This window comes from Henckelia pumila, unplaced genomic scaffold, assembly GCF_033568475.1.
Source record: "Henckelia pumila isolate YLH828 unplaced genomic scaffold, ASM3356847v2 CTG_270:::fragment_1, whole genome shotgun sequence".
Taxonomy (NCBI): Eukaryota; Viridiplantae; Streptophyta; class Magnoliopsida; order Lamiales; family Gesneriaceae; genus Henckelia; species Henckelia pumila.
This window is the reverse complement of record NW_027331788.1, coordinates 32,464-53,405: the sequence shown is the minus strand read 5'-3', so window position 1 is coordinate 53,405 and position 20,942 is coordinate 32,464. Positions and strand designations below refer to the sequence as shown.

The 20,942-nt window shown below is 37.2% G+C and overlaps 3 protein-coding genes across 3 annotated transcripts; all 3 read right to left on the bottom strand.

Annotated features, from left to right (window-relative positions):
- Positions 1–2,387: 2,387 nt before the first annotated feature.
- On the bottom strand, positions 2,388–2,955 carry LOC140870852 (histone H3.2). The gene has a single exon (XM_073273261.1). It carries the CDS (start codon positions 2,905–2,907, stop codon positions 2,497–2,499), a length of 411 nt encoding a protein of 136 aa, XP_073129362.1. The 5' UTR covers positions 2,908–2,955; the 3' UTR covers positions 2,388–2,496.
- Positions 2,956–5,183: 2,228 nt separating this feature from the next.
- On the bottom strand, positions 5,184–6,634 carry LOC140870857 (uncharacterized). Its single transcript, XM_073273265.1, has 2 exons — positions 5,595–6,634; positions 5,184–5,487 (listed from the first exon to the last, which is right to left on the bottom strand). The coding sequence occupies exons 1-2, from the start codon at positions 6,632–6,634 to the stop codon at positions 5,184–5,186; spliced, it is 1,344 nt and encodes a 447-aa protein (XP_073129366.1).
- A 224-nt stretch (positions 6,635–6,858) lies between these two features.
- On the bottom strand, positions 6,859–11,173 carry LOC140870856 (uncharacterized). Its single transcript, XM_073273264.1, has 2 exons — positions 11,002–11,173; positions 6,859–7,619 (listed from the first exon to the last, which is right to left on the bottom strand). The coding sequence occupies exons 1-2, from the start codon at positions 11,171–11,173 to the stop codon at positions 6,859–6,861; spliced, it is 933 nt and encodes a 310-aa protein (XP_073129365.1).
- Between the last annotated feature and the right edge of the window lie 9,769 nt (positions 11,174–20,942).

Here is a 20,942-nt window from a genome sequence, read left to right as displayed (position 1 = left end):
CAGGGAACCATGCAACAAAGGGACTCGACAAGGACGACGCGGCCGAGTGACGGTGGTGTCCTTTGTCGCCGCCAGTCCCCCCCAATCCCGTCGCACCTCTTCCACCTCCAGTACCACGGCCTCCGCCTGTCGCCACCGCTGCTGCAGTCGTCACGACGGCCGCAAAGATCGCAACCACGAACAGGAGCCTCCCATTCATCCTGTTCATCTATCTGCCAACCAAGAAAAGAAGACAGGCTTATCTACAAGCTCATTTGGTCACGATTTCACAACCATTTGGTGGATTAATTATTTAATAATAACAATAAGGAATGAGATCGATCGAGTTGTGTGAATCTTACGGAATGAGTTGTCCTAATTGTCTTGTAGCTTATATAAACAGGGACAAGCAAACAAGCAGGGCATAAATCGCTTTCAACAAATTGTTTTTTTCTTCCTTTTACATGATATAAAATTCGAAGTGGCAAACAAAGAAATAACTACACTGCAGATAATGTTATGTAAAATGTCTCCCTTGATAAAATAGAATCAAATATTCTGGTGATCATACGCTACATCTGGATAAATACTCTCAATGGTATATTTGAACATCCATACAGAAGTCATTTTTCTTCGGATATAACATAGAATTACCCCAACTATTCAATCACTATATAGAAAAAATAAAGGTTGTCTCATGAGCCCCAAAAAAAAAAAATTCACTAAAAGCAACCATCAAGGGACACAGGGCCGGTATTAATCATGGGAAAGGTAAATTGCAACAGGAGCCATGCGCTTGGATCTTGTTCATGGATCCTGGCAACTGGCAAGATCTACTTGGCCTAAGGATTTTGGCTAAAACTCGCAACGGCACGGTACTAATTAGGATTCAGTCCCCATTTTATAAGTTTCATTGTCATTCAGTCCTTGTCAGAAATTTTGTTTTTCTACACTCCCTAATTCAACAAAAAATTTGTCTTTACTCCCTGGACCCACAAAGCATTTTCGAAGTGAAAAATAGGTATAAAACTTTGAAAATCAGGTACAAATATATGAAATTTCAGTACCAACTATTTCAAATCTAGTATAAAAATAAGTGTTCTTGGTATACAGTTTTTTGTATTATGTTTCATTTATCTAAAACCGAAAATATAAATCATGATTTTGTACTCAATTTCAGGCAGTTGATGCCATAAATATATACATCAATACTCAAATTAAATATTTTTGTGCTCAAATTTCTTAAATTAGTACACATAAAATTGTTAATTTCCGTGATTCTCGAAATACTAACGTATGTACTAGTTAATAATGAACATGTGCTTTAATATAAGTATTTTGTACATAAACATGTATGTACAACATGATTTTGATGTTAAGAAATTTGCTCCAATATTATACTCAAAATCTTAATTTTTGTATCAGATCTAAAATTGATAGTACTCGAATATCGTATACTAGTACCATATATTTAACATTTTATACCAATTTTTATACATAAAAAGAAATGTGGGAGCAGGGAGTCAAAACAAAAATTTCTGACACAGAAACTGAATCTTGAGTGGATATTGAATTTAGGACTGAATCCCAAATAGCCCTATTTTAAAATGGGTTATTCGATGTAGCAGGTGGATTCGAATGGCGTGTTTGATTGTGACATGGGTCTTAGGAGCTAGAGTGGGTGATGTAACTGTTATTTAAAATGTTCATATACATGGAGCTTAATCATGAATTACTCCAAGCGTAATATTATTTTCCTGGAAAATTACAACTAGATCTGATATTTACTTAGATTTTTAATATGAATAAAATAAAAAATACATTTCAAAATCATGGTCGAAAAGTAGGTGATGAAGGAGAAGTCGACGTAAGGTTGCTGGAGTAGGGGATGCACAAGTCCAGCTTAACCGTTGAAGGCATTGAATTTCGACCTATATTACTAATAATGTAATAAGTGGTTTGCAATTCTTCGACTACATGAGTGATAAAAACTAAGAGATATGGATACTTGATGCATAAATTAAGTGCCAGCACTATATACATCTTAGGATTCAACAAGAAAGTCTCCAAACGATGGGATTCATGGGCAACAACAAAACAAGTTGCTTGCACTTGGAGGAAATCGGATCTCAAACCTCTGTAGTCGAAAAAGTATCTTACAGAAATGTAACTCGATCAATTTTTAGAAGTTGTTGATTTGGGATTATAGCATTTGATGTTTAAACAGTTTTTTTCATCTGCGCACTATAATCAATATACAAATCATTTTCTTTTGTGCTAATGCAATTGATATCGAAACAAGAATTTATATGTTCCAATTGAATCTCGACAGGAGGTAGAGTTAAAAAGAAAGATTGATAAAAAAATGAAACTCTTCTACAAATCTAAAGATCTGAAGCAAGGTAGAACTTTCCCATTCAGTAAAAATATCATAATAAAGTTGAAACAGATTTACACAAGAACTTCAGGAAAATGAACAAGAACACCATTCCCAGAACACGATTCAAATCACTAATTCTAAGCTCTCTCACCCCTGATTCTCCTGGCAAGCTGAATATCCTTGGGCATAATGGTGACTCTCTTGGCGTGAATAGCACAAAGATTGGTGTCCTCGAAGAGCCCAACAAGGTACGCCTCTGCCGCCTCCTGCAGCGCCGCCACGGCGGAGCTCTGGAACCTCAGATCAGTCTTGAAGTCCTGAGCGATTTCCCGGACCAGCCTCTGGAATGGGAGCTTGCGGATGAGGAGCTCAGTGGACTTCTGGTATTTGCGTATCTCACGGAGGGCGACGGTCCCGGGGCGGAAGCGGTGGGGCTTCTTGACTCCACCGGTGGCGGGGGCGGATTTCCTGGCGGCCTTGGTGGCAAGCTGCTTTCTTGGGGCTTTGCCTCCGGTGGACTTCCGAGCAGTCTGCTTCGTACGCGCCATTGAAATGGGTTTTGGTGGATTGAACCAAAAAATCTCTTTAGAAATTGAAATCTGTAAATGGAAATTTCAGTGATTTGGTGGAGGGATAGTGGTTTGTTTATATAAGCGGGAGGGGAAATTATGAGGTAGGCTTTGAATTTGGGTTAGGGGAGACCGTTGATTGGGTTTTGGTGCAACGGTTGGGATTGAAGAAGCCAAAGGGATTCTGTATTGTAATCCTTGTCGTGCTTTAGCAGCCAATAGAATATCACCACGTCATACTTTTCAGTTTCGGTAGGATCTTCTTTGATTATTGATCGCAAATCAAATGGTTTATTATTACGGGAAACTAGTATACCACTCGTGCGATGCACGGTGTGTTATTTTTATTAATTAGTTGTGAAAAATAAGTGTTTGAATAAATAATTAAAATAAAAATAAATTAAGGTTGAGTTTGGATAAAAGGATTTAAAATCTAAAGATTTAAATTTATCTTCATTTTTTAGATAATTTACACACTAAAAAAAATTTCAAAGTCATCTTTATATTTATTTACACTAATGTTTTCATAACTGAACGCTGATCGAACCGGTCTTCTTAAAAAAAATGATTCGACCGATCGTACACTATAATTGAGTTAATTACAACGGATTTCAATATTGGAATCATTTGAAATTCATTATGGTTGAAGTAGGGGTTGCAAATTTTATATAAATCCCGACCCGTCCCGTCCCGAAATTTTCCTGACCCGAGTGGTCGGGATTTTTTTCGGCCCAATTAATTTCGGGATCGGGATCGGGATAGGCTACTCTTCCCGACGGGATTCCCGACCTGACCCGAATATAAAAATAATATTTTTTTAATAATATATTTAATTAAAAAAATAATTTTTTTTTAAAATTTTATGTTTTAATAATATTTTTATAATTATATACCATATAATATTTTTATATTTATCTTTTTTTAATAATTAACATTGGAGTACTTGGGAGGGGATCAGTCTCCCAAGATTTTGTCTCATGGGAAATTCCTAAACCCACTTGGTGTGTGGTGAGATATCCCGGAACTTATAATATTATTATGTCGTCCTGACCTCTTATAGCATCATAAGTTCAAATGTCTCATGGGGCTGGCCAAGCCTCTTATTGTTGGGAATTTTTTTTATGATTACTAGGGTCTATAACGTTTATGTCGTAAGTAAGCATTAGTATAGAAGAGGAGATATGATATGCTTTCGACAAAGTAATCTGCTTGTATAAAAAAATAATGAAATTAGTTGAAAACTGCATCACAAAATTGTAATAGAGAAACATAAAGAAAATATGTTAATAACAAAAAAGGTAAATATAGCCTAATGTTGGAGGGAGTTGCAATTTATGCATAAAATTTCTTCAGGTTGGCCACGTTCCAAGGTCTGGAAAGTATTCTTCCATCTGAATGTTGGAGGCGATATGTTCTCATCTTCACTATCTCAATTACTTTGTATGGGCCTTCCCATTTCGGATCTAGCTTGCCAACGGACTTCAAGATGTCAGATTTTCTCAATACAAGGTCTCCAACTTGGAAAGACCTTGGCTTGACTCTATCATTGTATGTTTTAGTCATACAAGCTCGATATCTCCCGGCTCGTGTCGAAGCTTCATCTCTCAATTCATCCACCAAGTCCAATGAAATTTGAAGGGCTTGGTCATTTCCAGATGAAGTGTATTGTTTCACTCGCCATGATTGCTCTCCAATTTCGGCAGGAGCCACAGCCTCCGCTCCGTAGGAGATTCTCCAGTTGAAGAGCGTGGAGTGGTTCGATATGCCCATAAAACACTTGGCAACTCATCTACCCATTTCCCTTTGGCATTGCCTAGGCGTGTTTTTAGGTGCTGTTGAATGGTCCGATTGGTGACCTTGGTTTGCCCATTGGCTTGAGGATTCCGGACAGAAGTGAAGAACTGCTTGATGGAAAGTCCTTTGCACCAATATTTTATTTTCGCTCCAGAGAACTGAGTTCCATTGTCTGAAACCAAGGTTTGAGGAATGCCAAATCTGCATACTATATTCTTCCATAAGAAATTGATTACATCTCTTTCGGATATTTTGGCCAATGGTTCAGCTTCGACCCATTTGGTGAAATAATCCACAGCAACTATCAGAAATTTTCTTTGCCCGGTAGCAGGAGGAAAAGGACCAACCAAATCCATTCCCCATTGAGCAAAAGGTAAAGGATTTTCCAGGGGCTGTAAGATTGTAGCCGGCTGGTGATGGAATTTAGCGTGCTCTTGACATGTGTGATAATGTTTCGCTAACTAAATAGCGTCTTGCTTCATCGTTGGCCAAAAGTATCCTTGGCGTAACGCTTTCCCCGCGAGAGCTCTGCCGGCTAAGTGATTCCCACAAATTCCTTCATGAATTTCACGGAGCACATAGTTTCCTTTGGCTGGCGTTAGACACTTTAGGTATGGTGAAGAAAAACCTCTTTTATACAGTTCTCCATCAATGATCGTGAACCGAGCAGCTCGAACTCTAAGTTTTCGAGCTTCTACTTGGTTAGCGGGTAGGTTACCCCGCATTAAATAATCGATTATTTCACCTTTCAGACTATGTTCTTCGCTGTCAGCACAGAAAATTGTAACATCAGTTCCTTCAGTTTTTTTTTTTTGCCATATGTTAGGAATGTAATTTTCCTACTATCAATGTTGGCCAAGGAGCTTTCTAACTTGGCGAGACGGTCTGCTGACTCATTTTCCCCTCTAGGTATCTGCTTTATATCATAACTGTCTAAACGCGAGAGAAGTTCATTTACTTGAGTGAGATATTCAAGCATTTTATCTTCCTTCGCTTCATAATTTCCATTAACCTGACTGACGATAAGTTGGGAGTTACTGTGTATCGTCAGTCTTTTTGCTCCGACCGACAGAGCCAATTTAATTCCCATTATGAAAGTTTCATATTCTGCCTCTTTATTCGTTGCAGGGAATAGAAATTTTATGGCATATTGAAATTTATCTCCCTGTGGGCTCTCCACAACTATACCTGCACCGCTTCCTGTAGAGGTTGATGACCCGTCGACATAAACCATCCATGTCTGGGTGGAGCTTTCTTCTTGAGTTACTGTTATCTCTACTAGAAAATCGGCCAGAATCTGTGCTTTAATTGCTGGACGTGGGCGATATTCAATTCCATATTGGCTTAACTCGACAGCCCACTTAACCATTCTTCCTGATGCTTCAGGACTCGAAATAATTTGTTTGAGAGGATGATTGGTGAGTACAATTATTGGATGAGACTGAAAGTAAGAACGTAGTTTTCTTGCTGCAGTTACCAAAGCCAGTGCCAGTTTCTCGATCTTTGTATATCTTAATTCTGCTCCGTGTAAAGTTCGGCTGATATAATAAACTGGTTTGTGCTCACGTCCTACTTCAGAGACCAATACTGCACTTACCGCTTCCGCAGATATTGCCAGATAAATCAATAGGGTGTCACCTTCATTTGGTTTTACCAACAACGGCGGAGAGGTCCGATGCACTTTCAACTCATCAAATGCTTGCTGACACTCTTCTGTCCAACGAAAACCTTTCCCACTTCTCAACATTTTGAAGAATGGTAAAACCTTGTCTGCAGATCTTGAGATAAATCGGTTGAGGGCGGCCAAACGTCCTGTCAACTCTTGGATGCCTTTTACACTCTTCGGAGGATTCATGTTTAAAATTGCTTTGATTTTTTCAGGGTTGGCCTCTATTCCTCGTTCTGAAACCATATAGCCAAGAAATTTGCCTCCTCATACACCAAAAGTGCATTTATCCGGATTAAGTTTCATCTTGTATTTTCTGAGTATACTGAAGCATTCCTCAAGATCTTCCAAGTGATTAGACGCTTGAATACTTTTGACGAGCATGTCATCTATATAAACTTCCATGTTATGCCCGATCAAGTGTTCGAACATGGTATTTACTAGACGTTGATAGGTAGCTCCAGCATTTTTCAACCCAAACGGCATAAAATCATAACAATAAATTCCTCGGTCAGTGATGAAACTTGTTTTTCCTGGTCTTCTAGCGCTAGGCCAATCTGATTGTATCCTTGATATGCATCAAGAAAAGTGAGCAGTTCGCATCCTGCTGTCGAATCGACTAACAAATCAATTCGTGGGAGTGAAAACGGATCTTTGGGACATGCTTTGTTGAGATCAGTGAAATCTATACACAAACGCCATTTTCCTCCAGGTTTCGGTACTAAGACAACATTTGCAAGCCAATCTGGGTATGTAACTGGCCTGATGTATCTTGCTGTTAAGAGTTTTTCCACTTCAGCGGCTATATGTCGATTTTTCTCTGGGCCAAATTCTCTTTTCTTTTGCTTCACCGGTCTCATTTTTGGATCAACACGGAGGTGATGGAGCGCATATTCATGAGGTATTCCGGGCAGAGGCTCATCACCCCAAGCAAACACGTCCAAATTGCGACCAAGGAAAATTTTCAACTTCTCTTCCAACTCAGGAGGTAATTCGGTCCCGATCTTCAGGGTTTTCTTGGGATCACTTGGTACGATTTCTACATGCTTTAGAGTTTCGGTTGCTGTTATTCTTTCTTTGCTCTCGGCTTCCTCATCCACCAAGTGTATTCCGTTTTCACGTAAAATTTTACCAGGTTTCGGTGCTCTTTCCTCACTAGAAACTTGTCTTTCACGATTTTTTGATGAACCCCGTAGTGTCACCGCATGACACTGTAACACCCCGTTTTTATCTTAAATGAGTTTATTTGAGTTAATCAGATATTATAGAGTTCTCGAGCCGGTTTGATTTTGATCAGGGTCCTTTTTGCAAATTTTGGAAATTTCAGGGACTTAAACACAAATATTGATTTTTATATATTATCTACACATAGATTTTAATTGGAGAAGCCTTCATCTTCCTCTCCAACCGTGAGCCTCCATTGAAACGCCCCTTTTTGAGTTTTGAGCTTTCAGATTTCCTTCCGAGCTCGATCCGGCCGTTGGAATTTATTTCTGAAGGCAGATTAGTGATCACTGCAGTGAGAGCTCCGTTATACCGTAAGTATTTCTCCGATCGGATATGTTTTGTTTTTCGGAGGTTGTTAGAATCGATTTAGATTCTAGTATGTTGTTCTTGGCGGAGTTCTGATCGTTTATTATCTGTCGGTTTTGAATTAGAGCGACGTTCGGAATTGTTATGATTTTTGGAAGCTATTTTCGAAAATCATGATTTTGAGATTTGTTGGGTTTGTCTTGTTGTTGTTGTATTAGCATTGAATTGAGTTGATATCGGTATTGAACTGCTGTCTGCGTTACCGGTTTGTTCAGTTATAGCCGTTATGCGTCGGCTTGAGTTTTGGAGTTTCGAACCGTTTTGAGTTATGAACTTGGCTTGTAAGTTGATCGTGGATATTGATCAATCATCTCTTGTATTCGTACAGATTCTTTGGAGTTGTCGAGCCCTGTGTTAGCAGCATTTGATCGTCGAGAGTTGGAAGAAGAACGGTAAAGAGATTTCCATGAACCATTGATTGTTGTTTAGGTTGTATAGTTGTTGATACAATCTTTTGTTGTAGCTTTCCAGAAGTTGGAACTACTGCCTTGAAAGGTAAAAGCAGTCATCATAGCGGGATAGCATACTCGAGATAGCTTAGTTCTTGAGTTTCCCTTTTTAAATCACATACTTGTTTGTACACTTGTTCTAGCATGAAGAATTTGTGTCTTGTTGATTTCTTGGACTTTTGTTATGTGGCTTATGTTTATGTTTCTTTTATGCATTCATCTTGAGCCAATCTTGCTTTCAGCGGGCAAAATCGCCCTTTTTGTTTAGACGTTTGGGAACTATGAATGAGTGGCCTGGGTCGTAGTCGTTTCGCCTGGTGCTAGCATACTCATTATAGTTGCTCAAAGTCTAGAGGAGTGGGATACGTGGCACCACCTCGATTGGGAGAGTCGGTGAGTCGTTACGTGATCTCATCCTCGGGATCCCAAATGTAGTAGCCCGTGCCCTAATTGAGTAATTAAAGGATTAATGCTAATTAATTGAATTGGGTATCGGACGGATCGGAAGCTCCGAAGGCACGATCGGAAGCTCCGAACAGGATCGGAAGCTCCGATGAGCGATCGGAGGCACCGATGTTATTACGTCAGGCATGACGTGTGGTTGGATCGGAAGCTCCGATCAGGACCGGAGGCTCCGATCACCCCTATCCGGAGTCAACAAGTGATATTTTGACACGTGGAAGATCAGGATATTCGGAAGCTCCGATGGCAGGATCGGACGTTCCGATCGAGGTTCGGACGTTCCGATCAAGGATCGGAAGTTCCGATCGTTGTCTATAAATAGAAGGCCGAGACTTCACTTCATTTGCCAATTCCAAATTTTCCTTTCCATTCTAGTCTTTTGGAGCTGTTCTAGTCTTCTTAGGCTTGGTCCGGAGGTCGGCGAGGCGTTCGGTAGTCGTAGCGGAGTTGTGCCCAAGTTCTGGAGGCATCGACATCAAAGGGCTAACGACGGACGAAGGTATAGTTTTTGCTTCCTATAAATATTTAGGAGTATGCAATAGCTTAGTTAAGGCTTTTAGAGCACTTTGATGATAGTAGTATCATTTGGCAGTGTAGAGCAGACTATAGGCGTGGACCTAGAGTTGGTAGAGCTTGCACTGTTTTGAGGTACGAAAGTACTGTTCGAGATATCCTGACTGAGTATGCATGTATTATGTGACTGCATGATTTATATGCCATGATATTATGCTGCATTCATTTGCATCTTGCTGTATCTCTTTCGAGATGTCTGTTAGTAGGGTTGTACCCTATCCTGTTAGTGGATGGACTTCCATCGATTTGGGTCCGGCGTATCCACGGTTATCTCGGTATGGGAGCCACCTCCTGAAGCGACGGCACAACGTGCTACATACCAGGGCCCGGTCTGTCTCTGTTATCTGATCCTTGACCTCGAGTCTATAGGGAGTTCACTTTGCATGCATGTATACTCATACTCTCGCACTGAGCATTTTATGCTCACGTCTCGTACTCTGTATTTTTCTGGACACCCTATTCCATGGGGCAGGTTTGCGATTGGACGAGGAGGGTGGATCCAGGAGGGGCTAGTCAGTGGTTGGCCAGCTGGAGCTTCGCTTAGGTTTTATTACTGTTGTTTGGGTTTATACAACTATTCGATTTGGTTGTATATTATTGGATAATTACAGATTCCTTTAATTGGGATTGTATAATGTTTATGGTTTCCGCAGTTTTATTCTGATATCTGTTTTAATAAGTTAATTGCATGCCTAAGTTCTGTTTAATAGGTGATCCAGGTAAGGTTCACTACACCAAAAGCACTGCAGCAATCCCTTGTTTATCAGAATCGATATCCTGGTTTTTAAAGACATGCATATCATTAACCTTGACTTGAATATGTTGTCTTGATAGCATGTTGTTTATTTATTATTTGATATGTTGCTTTTACTGGGATTATCATTCTCACCAGTTATCCGACTGTTGCTTTGTTTTGTATGTGTACTTGGCAACAGGTGGGGAAGGACCAAGTCAGAAGAGGCATGGTTAGCTTCGAGGGAAAGATGTAGAAGTGAGACTCGGTTTAGAAGTCGTGTCGGCATGTCTACCTAGTTTATGTTAGAACATGTTTAGATCTCGAACTTCGTTGTTTATGTTGTATCGATTATGCGAGCTCCTCGATTTCATGTTATTTCCATATGCGTAGTTGATTGACTCTAGAACTTCATGTATTAATTGGAGATAGTATGTTTTGATGCATGATTGTATATTGAATGTGTGAGATTGAGTTCAGCTAGCTTCTGTTGTTCTTTTTGCCATGTTTCTGTCCTCGCTCGATCTGCAAGATCTTGCGGATCGAGCGAGAGAAAATGTTCAGTCCTCTGTTTTAGGATTTTTGTGTCTCGCTCAATCCGCAAGATCTTGCGGATCGAGCGAGGGCTGTTTTGCCTCGAACAGAGGCTTGAGATTTTTGGCTCGCTCGATCTGCAAGATCTTGCAGATCGAGCGGAGCACTGTTCTTTTTTTAAAAAAATTTTTTATTGCTTTTAATCTTGGTTCTTGATTGACTAACTGTTGTTTAATACCGAGATTAGTTGTTTAGAACCGAGGTCTCACAACACTCTCTGGCTAGACGATGGTCACCAATGGCTTCTCCTACTCCTCCTGGAGTCGGGAACTTCAGTTTCATATGATATGTCGATCCGATGGCTTTGAATATATTGAGACTTGGTCGTCCCAATATCACATTGTATGCAGATGAAGACTTTACTACAAGGAATTTCACCATCTTAGTAGACCGTTTGGGGTAAGAACCCAAAGAAAGAGGAAGCGTTACTTCGCCCAAAGCTTCAACTATTTCTTCGAAAAATCCGACTAGTGGAGTGTTGACTGGAGTTAACTGTGCATTATTAATACCCAATTTGACGAATGCATCATGAAAAATTATGTCGGCCGAACTTCCTGAGTCCACTAGAATTTTTTTTATCCAAAAATTGGAGATTGTGGCTGGATGATTAAAGCATCATTATGGGTACCCCGTGGGTTCTCCATATCTTTGTCGCTAAATGATAATCCATTTTGGATGGTTCCAATTTCATATATCGACAAGGATGTGGGGCTAGATAAATTGTTGGTTCCTTTTGCTGCCCGCAGAAGAGCTTTTCTTGCATTGTTCGAGTCGCCACAAGCAGGCCCCCAGTGATAACGGCGATTACCCCTCCCGAGGGCAAATTTTCATCAGCTCATTCATGTTATTTCCTAGTTGTCATCTCGCTTCTCGCTGTGGGATTTGTCCACAAAATTTGCCAAGTGTCTGCGCTTTACGAGTTTTTCAATTTCTGCTCGCAAACTGAAGCAATCTTCTGTAGTATGACCTTTATCTTTATGAAAATGGCAGTACTTGTCCGAACGTTGGCGCTTTGGATTATTCTGCATTGGGCGAAGGGGACGCAACAATCCTTGTTTTTCAGCCACTACCAGTATATCGGTCAGGCGTGCATTGAGGGGTATATTCTGGAGGCGGGGGCTCTGTGCTGTTCGCTTCTCGTCTCGCTTTCTAATATCTTGCTTATCTTCTTCCCTCTTTCTTTTATTCAAGTAGTGTGGCTCTACAGATTCTTCAACCCGTATGTATTTTTCAGCTCTTTCCAGTAATTCCTCTAAGTTTCTGGGCGGCCTTCCCGCTATTGATTCTTTGAACTTCCGATGGCGCAAGTTTTGTTGCATTATTCCAGCTAACAAATCATGGTTCACGTGTAAGACTTCGTGCACCGCATTAGTAAATCGCCGAACATAGTCCCTCAAACTTTCACCTTCCTTTTGAATGACTGTGAACAAATATGCTGCTGTTTTCGGGTATTTCTTGTTAATTGAGAATTGCTGGAGGAAGCAGTCAGTAAGTTGCTCCAAATTGACAATAGATCCAGAGGGTAATTTATTGAACCATGTGAGTGCTCTTCCTGATAATGTTGTTCGGAAGATTTTACAGTATGCAGCATCTGTGATATCATACAAATCCGCTTTCGCATAGAATTTGTCAATATGGTCTTGGGGTCATTCGTTCCATCGAACTCAGGTAAGCTGGGGATTTTGACTCCCTTTGGTAAAGCTTCAGATAATATATCATCAGTGAAAGGGCTTCGACGTGACGGCAAAATTGTGGACATATTCTCTCCAATTACATGGGTGCGAGATCCATCCTTCCGAATTGGATTAATGATCTTGTTTTCGCCAGAGGTGTCATGAACTGTGTGAACACTTGCTTCACCGTATTTCTGAGTAGTATTTTTCTTGGTCCCCCCTTGATCTTTATCATTCACTTTGGACTTATCTTTATGTGGGTCTTCGTTATTAGGGTCAAGAGATGATGAGCCTTCAGTCTGAGCCTTTTTCTTGCTGCTTTTGCACTTACGGGTTTTTAGGTACTGAGCAACTGCATCTTTTGCTGCGAGTGCTGCTGTGTTTTCCATTAGCGCAGTCAAGTCTTCACGGGTAATAGTAATACTCGGCGGTGTGTTTTAATTGTTATTATTTCTTTGAGACATTTTTGAAGTAATATGTGCTCTCAATGACGTAAAGAACAAGTTTCCACAGACGGCGCCAAGCTGATGTAGCCAAAAATCACTTGTACTCGACACCTTGCTTTCGCAAAGTCCGGAGTATCAATAAGTCCTTGTACGTTCCCTTAGGAGATCTTCAGTGGGTTGTTCCTACGTTACAAAACAAAGTCAGAGGAGCCGGGAGGGTTCCCGGCGAAGGCACTCCGACGCTCAAGTCAGTTATTACTCAAGGAATAATAATCGAGAATAGAGCGATATAGTGCTCAAAAAAGTGTGTACCTTAATAATGAGGTGACTTGAGCTATTTATAGATATTCGGAGAGTTTCACGGGCTTGAACCTCTTATGGGCTTTTGTAGAATTCAGGGTCTGCTTGAATTAAATATATATAATATTTAAATAAGCTTGGGCCTCAAAAATATTTGGAGTGGATCTTCATGATTGGGCTCAGGCCCAGTTGAACTTTTAGGTGTAACCTATCAGTAATGACTAATCGAATGATTTATTACTTATTATTTTTTTATTTTTTCAATTTATATATTTTATTATATTTTTATAATTATCTATGATAACGATAAAAAATTATTTATGATAATATTTATTTTGTTTATCAAGTGTATAAATATAATAATATAATTTAAAATCAATATACGTACATAAATATATTATTACTACTTATGAATATTATTATTTTTAAAAATTATATCAATTATTGATAAATAATAAGCAAATAATTGATAAAAAAATAAACAACTTTCATTTCAAAAAAAAATTTAATGAAATGTTTTGATTCGATGCAAATATTTTTAGTTGTCTTATAATATCAAAAATTTTAAGTTAAATGTTAATATAAATTTGGAAAGTTTTGTATAGATTTTAATTACGGAATTATAGATTTAAATATTATGTAATTTTTAATTACATGAATATTGTGATTAAGTTTGAAATTTAAATTTTTCGTAAATATATCTCTTTAATCAAAATATGTCAAATATAAAATAATTGATTTAATAATTTTCAAAAGTATGATTTTTTAAAAACAATATTTTTTTCCGGTTTTGTTCTCAAAATTTCCATTTTTCTAAAAATAAGTGATTATGAATTTTTTTTAACAAATTATGAAGAAAAAAAACTCATAATTACTTATATTTAGATGTTGCAAACACTACCTAAATATGTTTCGTGGATGCAGGTTGTGAATGTGCTTGTGGAGAATTTAAAAGATGAAGTGCTCGTGCTTTTGCTAATCAGAGAATATTTAATAGAAATTTTTTATGGATTCACTATGCAGAAAACGAATAGTCAAAAAAATAGGTAATCTTTTATCAGATGTTTAATTAATTATGAGGTTAATTGTTTAATGAATTTTAATTCTCAAAATTATCTAATTATGAGTTTTTTAAGGACTTTTAATTCTCGAAATTGTCTGATCAAATTTTGTAAAAATATTTAATTTAAGATAATACATATACATACATATATAAACGTGTGCATAGATAAATAAGGTTTTATCTTTCGTTATTGTAAATTATTTAAATCTAAATTATATTGAATTTATATTATATAAAAATATCAATAAGATTTATTTGTGAGAAATTTTTAATTTGAATTGTTTAAGCAGTAGCACAACATTTGAAAGTTGTAATAATGGGATTATCAGACCATGCACAAGTTTTAAAAAATATTTAATTTATATTTATGTTAAGCTCGTAAATGATGTAATATATAAATAATTCGAATCATCAGTTGAGAAAAAAATCAATAATATATTGATATACTTTTGCTGAAGTTTTGAATTTAAATTTGTTAGTTGATGGAATCGAAGAGTCTTAATGATCATTTAATTACACATCAATATTTTTAAAATATTTAAATTTATTGGAAAGGTGAATAACTTTGTATTTCAATTATTTTATATAAATTGATGAATATTCTAATTGAAGTAAGTTTTGAGCGAGAAAATTTGATGTTTCTTTTTTTGGAATACTTGCTTGGTTTTATATATATATAGATATAGATTCTCATAAAATCTCCGCGAGGCAACATAAAATTTCCCTCAGTTCTTTTGTCAACAAACATATATTTGAGCTAGCTTACCCATATTTTTTCCTTGTTTGAGCTCCCCATTTATTGTATATTAGTATCCGGACGCACGTGTTGTGTGCCTTCTATTGTCTATTTTTTTTAACTGAAAATAAAATAATAATAATAATAATAATAATAATAATAATAATAATAATAATAATAATAAATAGTGAAATAAAAAAATGGAATTTTTGTCAATAAATATTCATAAAAGACAAAAAAAATATATAATAAAAATGACATTTTCGTAATTACATAACTATCAAATGATAAAATCATGACGGAGGTCATACCAATAGACCAATAAGGTGTTCTTACTTTATATATATTATAGATTATAGATATTTACATATTTACCTTCAACAATATAGTTAAATGTGTTTGTCTTCTTCTCATAACGAAGTTTTCAGTTTCTCTATGCTACATTACACTAACTTTGCATTTTGTAGTAATAATTTTTAAACTGAACTTAAATATTTTTTATTACACGCAAAAAAATATATCTAAATCATTTTTACTTGTTTTCTCTCAATTTTATTAGATAATGTGTGTATTTCTTCATTTTTTGATGTGAATTTTTTTTTTTTTTAGTGTTGAAAATAATAATAACTAATCACGATGCAAACGCGTTGTGTGAGTAGTACAATATTTGAATATTACTATTTTACAATATCTTAGGAAGATATAAAATTTATTTTCATAATTTTTTATTAATATAAATCTTATGTAATGGATATAAGTTAAATAATCAATATTGAGTTTGTACCTTTCAAAAAAAATTTATTGAGTTTGTAATTTGTATCATATATACACGCTGTTTGCTTTTCTCTTCTTTTTTTTTTTTGAAATGAAACAATCCACGTAAATGATCAAATACAATCAACAGAGACAAAAATATATATTCGAAAAAGAGTAAAAAGAAAATTGAAAAAATATATTAGTGACAGGGGAGACATAATCATGAACACAAAATATCAGATTGAAAAGAAAACCGCAGCTAAAGGAACTGAATTTTTGTATACGGAATAATCTGAGAATTACATTTACAGTGTATTATTGCCTATTTATAGCAGCTGAGCAATCCATACACGTAACCTATACACGTAACGTAAGCTAGAATCCTTTTAACTAAGAGCTCATTTCTAATACTCCCCCTCAAGATGATAAATGAATATTGTGCATTCCCATCTTGGCCAATAGATTATGAAATTGGGAGGCTAACAACGGCTTAGTAAACAAGTCAGCCAGTTGTGATTCTGAAGCAACATGCATTAGTTTGACCATTATTGCCTGAAATTTATTGCGTACAATATGACAGTCAATATCAATGTGTTTGGTTCTCTTGTGAAACACAGGATTAGATGCAAAATGCAAAGCAACTTGATTATCACAGAATAAGATGGCTGGTTTATCGTAGTGAACTCCAAGATCCGTGAGAAGAGTACACATCCACAAAATTTCACATACAAATGTGGCCATGGATCGATACTCCGCTTCAGCAGAAGATTTAGGTACTGTTTGTTGATTTTTAGCATGCCAAGAAACCATGGATGTTCCAAGAAAAACACAAAAGCCTGTAACAGAACGACGAGTATCTAAACAAGCACCCCAATCCGCGTAGGAGAAAAATTGAAGTTTCGAATCTGAGTTGGAATTATACAATAATCCTTGACCAATTGTCCCTTTTATATATCGAAGCACATTATGAGCTGCTTCCATATGAGGCACATGAGGCATAGATTGGCTAAGTTTATTCACCACAAAAGACAAATCAGGGCGTGTGATGGTAAGGTATAACAACCTCCCAATCAACCTCCTGTATAAAGAAGGATCAGGCATTAACTCACCACTGCCTTGTGTGAGCTTAAGATTAACATCCATTGGTGTACTTAGAGGCTTGCATCCTAAGAGTCCTGCCTCAGATAACAATTTCAAAGCATAGTTACGCTAACAAATAGAAATACCAAGTGAAGAATGTGCCACCTCAATACCCAAGAAATACTTTAGAGTTCCCAAATCTTTCAAATGAAATGTGTCATTGAGAAACTTTGTAATTCAGAAGCTTCACTCATATTATCAGTGGCAATCATTATGTCATCGACATAGACTAGAAGAACCATTGCCACGATTCCTTGTAAATAAAGAATTATCAGCATGCGATTGGGAAAAACCAATACTGAGGAGATTGGAAGAAAATTTGGCAAACCACTGCCTCGAAGCTTGTTTGAGACCATATAGTGATTTACGAAGTTTACAAACAGCATTCATAGGTAATCTCTCCCCCTCACTGCAATACCCCGGAGGCAGTGTCATATAAACTTCCTCATCTAAGTCACCATGAAGAAACACATTGTTAACATCTAGTTAAATGAGAGACCAACCACGAATGGCAGCAAGTGCAAGAAGAGTTTTAACAGTAACCAGTTTAGCAACCGGTGAAAAAGTTTCAAGAAAGTCAAGACCCTCTTGTTGTGTGTACCCCTTAGCAACTAAACGAGCCTTATGACGTTGAAAATTTCCATCAGCTCCAAATTTAGCTTTATAAACCCATCGGCAACCAACTGCAGATTTACCGTGAGGTAAAGAAACAATAGACCATGTCTTATTAAGTTCCAAAGCTTTAAGCTCATCAGCCATGGCTTGTTCCACTCAGGTAGAGCAGCAACTTGAGAAAAGGTTTCAGGTTCAAAAACAGAAGAGATGTGATTTAAAAAAGCCTTACAAAAATGAGAAAGTTTTGAGGAGCCAAGAACAGAACACAAGGGGTGACCAGTGCTGGATTTGGGAGAACAATCAACCATATAACAATGATAATCATTAAGATGAAGAGGTTTATGTATTGGGAGACCAGAATGAGTTGTAGGACAAGAAGTAGGACTAGAGCTAGGAGAAGAAGGGAGGATACTATCTGGAAAGATGACAGGATAGGTTGAGGGAATGGTATCAACCATATTTTGAAAGGGAAAAATGTGTTCATGGAAAACAACATCTCTAGAGATAAAAATTTCATTAGTGTCCAGATTTAACAATTTATAGCCCTTATAGCCTAGAGGATAACCGAGAAAAACACAATTAAGTGCCCGAGGAGAAAACTTATAACGTGAAGATAACAAAGTAGAAGCATAATATAGACAACCAAATACCCTCAGATGAGAATACTTAGGGGGCTTATCATATAACACGAGAAAAGGAGTGTTATTAGCAAGAAAAGGAGAGGGTGTACGATTAATTAAGTAACCAGCAGTGATGACACAATCACACCAGTAAACCAACAGAAGATTGGAATGAAACAAAAGAGCTCGAGCAACATTTAGAATATGCTGATGTTTTCTTTCAACAACAGAGTTTTGTTGAGGCCTTTCCACACAGAAATAAGAATGAAGAATGCCTTCATGATTGAAAAAATCAGTAAAGCCAAGCTCGGGATCATTATCACTCCTTACTGATTTTATGGACACATTGAATTGATTTTTGACCATGCGACAGAAGCTTTGAAAGACACTGGAAGCTTCAGACTTAGTTTTTAACATATAAACCCATGTGAATCTAGAATGATCATCGAAAATTGATAGAAAATATCGATATCCCTCAATAGAAATTGTATTAAAAGGCCCCCATACATCAATGTGCACAAGAGCAAAAGAAGTGCCACAAGCTTTATTATATGAAGTAAAGGGCAAACGCCTTTGTTTGGACAAATGACATATGGAACAAGGTAAAATTTCTGTATCATCTGACTTAAAACATAAAACATCATCAAGGACAGAGAGCTTAACAAAAGATGGATGTCCCATTCGACAATGCCACAACTAATTTTTTACAAGAACAATACATACAATAGAAGATGAAATATCTGGTTCAGATGTTAGCACATAAAGGTTTCCAACTCTTTTACCCGTCCCAATCATCTTGGTCTTGGTGATGTCCTGAATTTGACAGAGATCGGACAGAAAAGAAACGGAGCGCATGAGAAGTTTGGTAAGAGAGCTGATTGATAGAAAATTAAATTGAAAATTGGGCACGCATAACACATCATCAAGAATGAGATCTCTGGATAGATGAACAGAGCCTAAATGTGACGCCTAAAATTTTCTTAATTATATTTTCATGCCTAAATCTGTTTTTAATATTCATAATTTTAATTTTCGGTATTTAAATGCCTAAACTAGTCTTTAATATTTATAATTTTAATTATTTTAATTTTCTGGGATTAATTGGCTAAATATTATATTGCTTTCGCGCATTAGAATTTATTATTTCTAACTTTTTGTGAAAATTAGTATTTTTATTTCTGGTTTTGTAGGATCGGATTTAATATTTTAAAATTAGGATTTTTTAAGCTTGTATTTTTATTTAGTGCGATTTAATTTGTAGTCCTAATTTCATTATTTCCTTGGCATTTTTTTTAGTGTATAACATTTTCCCCTAAATTTCATAGCACTTCCATTTTTTTTTTCTAGGGTTTACCTACTTGTACACTTGAATTCAAGGTTCAATCCTAGCCACACATCCACACACACAAGACTCACGCGCACACACGCTCAAACACTCACAAAGGGGCCGAATTGTTCCCTGTTCTTCAAGTTTCCCATCGGCTCCTCTTCTTCGAGATTTTCTCCACCCTTCACGCCACCAACAGCTTCCATTTTCGGCGAGTCATCTTCACGAAAGCTGGTCGAGCTACTCCCCTTCCCATTGAGCTCGATTTCAGCTCCTCCCTCGCCCTCCACAGCTCGGCTGCAGCTCACGTAGCTTGTGCTCTCTTTGATTTTTTTGTTCAAGCTAGGCAAGGATATGGCTTCCTTGTTCCCCCTTATAGATTAGTATATATATATATATATATATATATATATATATATATATTGATTATTGGGTGTTGCATTTCATGAAATATATGTTCATTGGTATGCCCTGCTCGAGTTTCCCTTTCCTTTTTTTTTTTCTGTCCAGCCGAGATGTTCTTTTTTTTTTGTGTTCGTGGTGAAATCGTAATGCTGGATTAATTATGATACATATATGGTTTTGAAATGCAAGTATGAGGAGTTATGCCAACTATGAACATTTCCAGTATTATTCCATGCTTTGAGGTTTCGAAATTTTGGAGTTGCTAGCATGATTGGTTCGAACTGTGTTGTTCCTTTTTGTGTGTTGTGGGATGATTTGGATGGTGTTTGAGGGGCTGCCATGGTTGATATGTAGTTCACGTGGTGGCTTGTAGGAAGGCTTGGAGTCTTTCTTGGTTTTGGTTTGGGGGAGGCATTCGAAATTGGAGAGGTAAGGGTCTGTTTTGGTTAAGTGTTTAAGTGATGCCATTGAACCGGGTTTAGGATGATTTAAGGCGAGTTTTAGGGGCTGAAAACGTGGTTGATCGTGGACTTGGTCCTAGAATTAGAGTCTTGAGTGATTGGTAGGTTTATAGTTAAGTTTTGGAATGAGTTTGGGCTTGGGAATTTGAGCAGAATTTTCCTAAGTTTTTGGGCTGTCCGGATACTAGTTTTAAAACAAGGATTAAACTCGGGTTTTGGCCAAGGTCTTGGGTCGGGAATTATTCTAGGATGTTGGAATTATGTTGGTCCAAGAGGAAATCAATTCGGTTAAGTTTCGGGCGAGTTTTATATTTTAAATGTTAAGGTGCAGATTTGGTTGAACACAAAGGGGCTGCTGCCCGGAAATCGACCTTTTGAAAAATGATCGCTTAGGAAATAAATTTAGAAGATGACTTTTTTACTTAGTTCTAAGTGTCGTGGAGTCGTGGTTTCATCGGAATCTTTTTTGGATATGAATCGAGTAAGTTGTAAATTTTACGGGTAAACCGCTCAAAGTTTTCGTAAGTGCAATTTATAGGTTAAATTTTTTATCCTTTGGTTTAGTTCCTAAATCACCATCTCGGTCATCCTTGTGTGAGTCATATGCA

Coding starts and splice junctions, on each gene's coding strand:
- LOC140870857 (XM_073273265.1), bottom strand. CDS start 6,634: ATGGTTTCAGAACGAGGAATAGAGGCCAACCCTGAAAAAATCAAAGCA. Junction 5,488..5,594: donor TCAGCAGACCGTCTCGCCAA/GTTAGAAAGCTC, acceptor CTGTGCTGACAG/CGAAGAACATAGTCTGAAAG.
- LOC140870856 (XM_073273264.1), bottom strand. CDS start 11,173: ATGGTGAAATTCCTTGTAGTAAAGTCTTCATCTGCATACAATGTGATA. Junction 7,620..11,001: donor TCGTCTAGCCAGAGAGTGTT/GTGAGACCTCGG, acceptor AACTCATTTAAG/ATAAAAACGGGGTGTTACAG.
- LOC140870852 (XM_073273261.1), bottom strand. CDS start 2,907: ATGGCGCGTACGAAGCAGACTGCTCGGAAGTCCACCGGAGGCAAAGCC.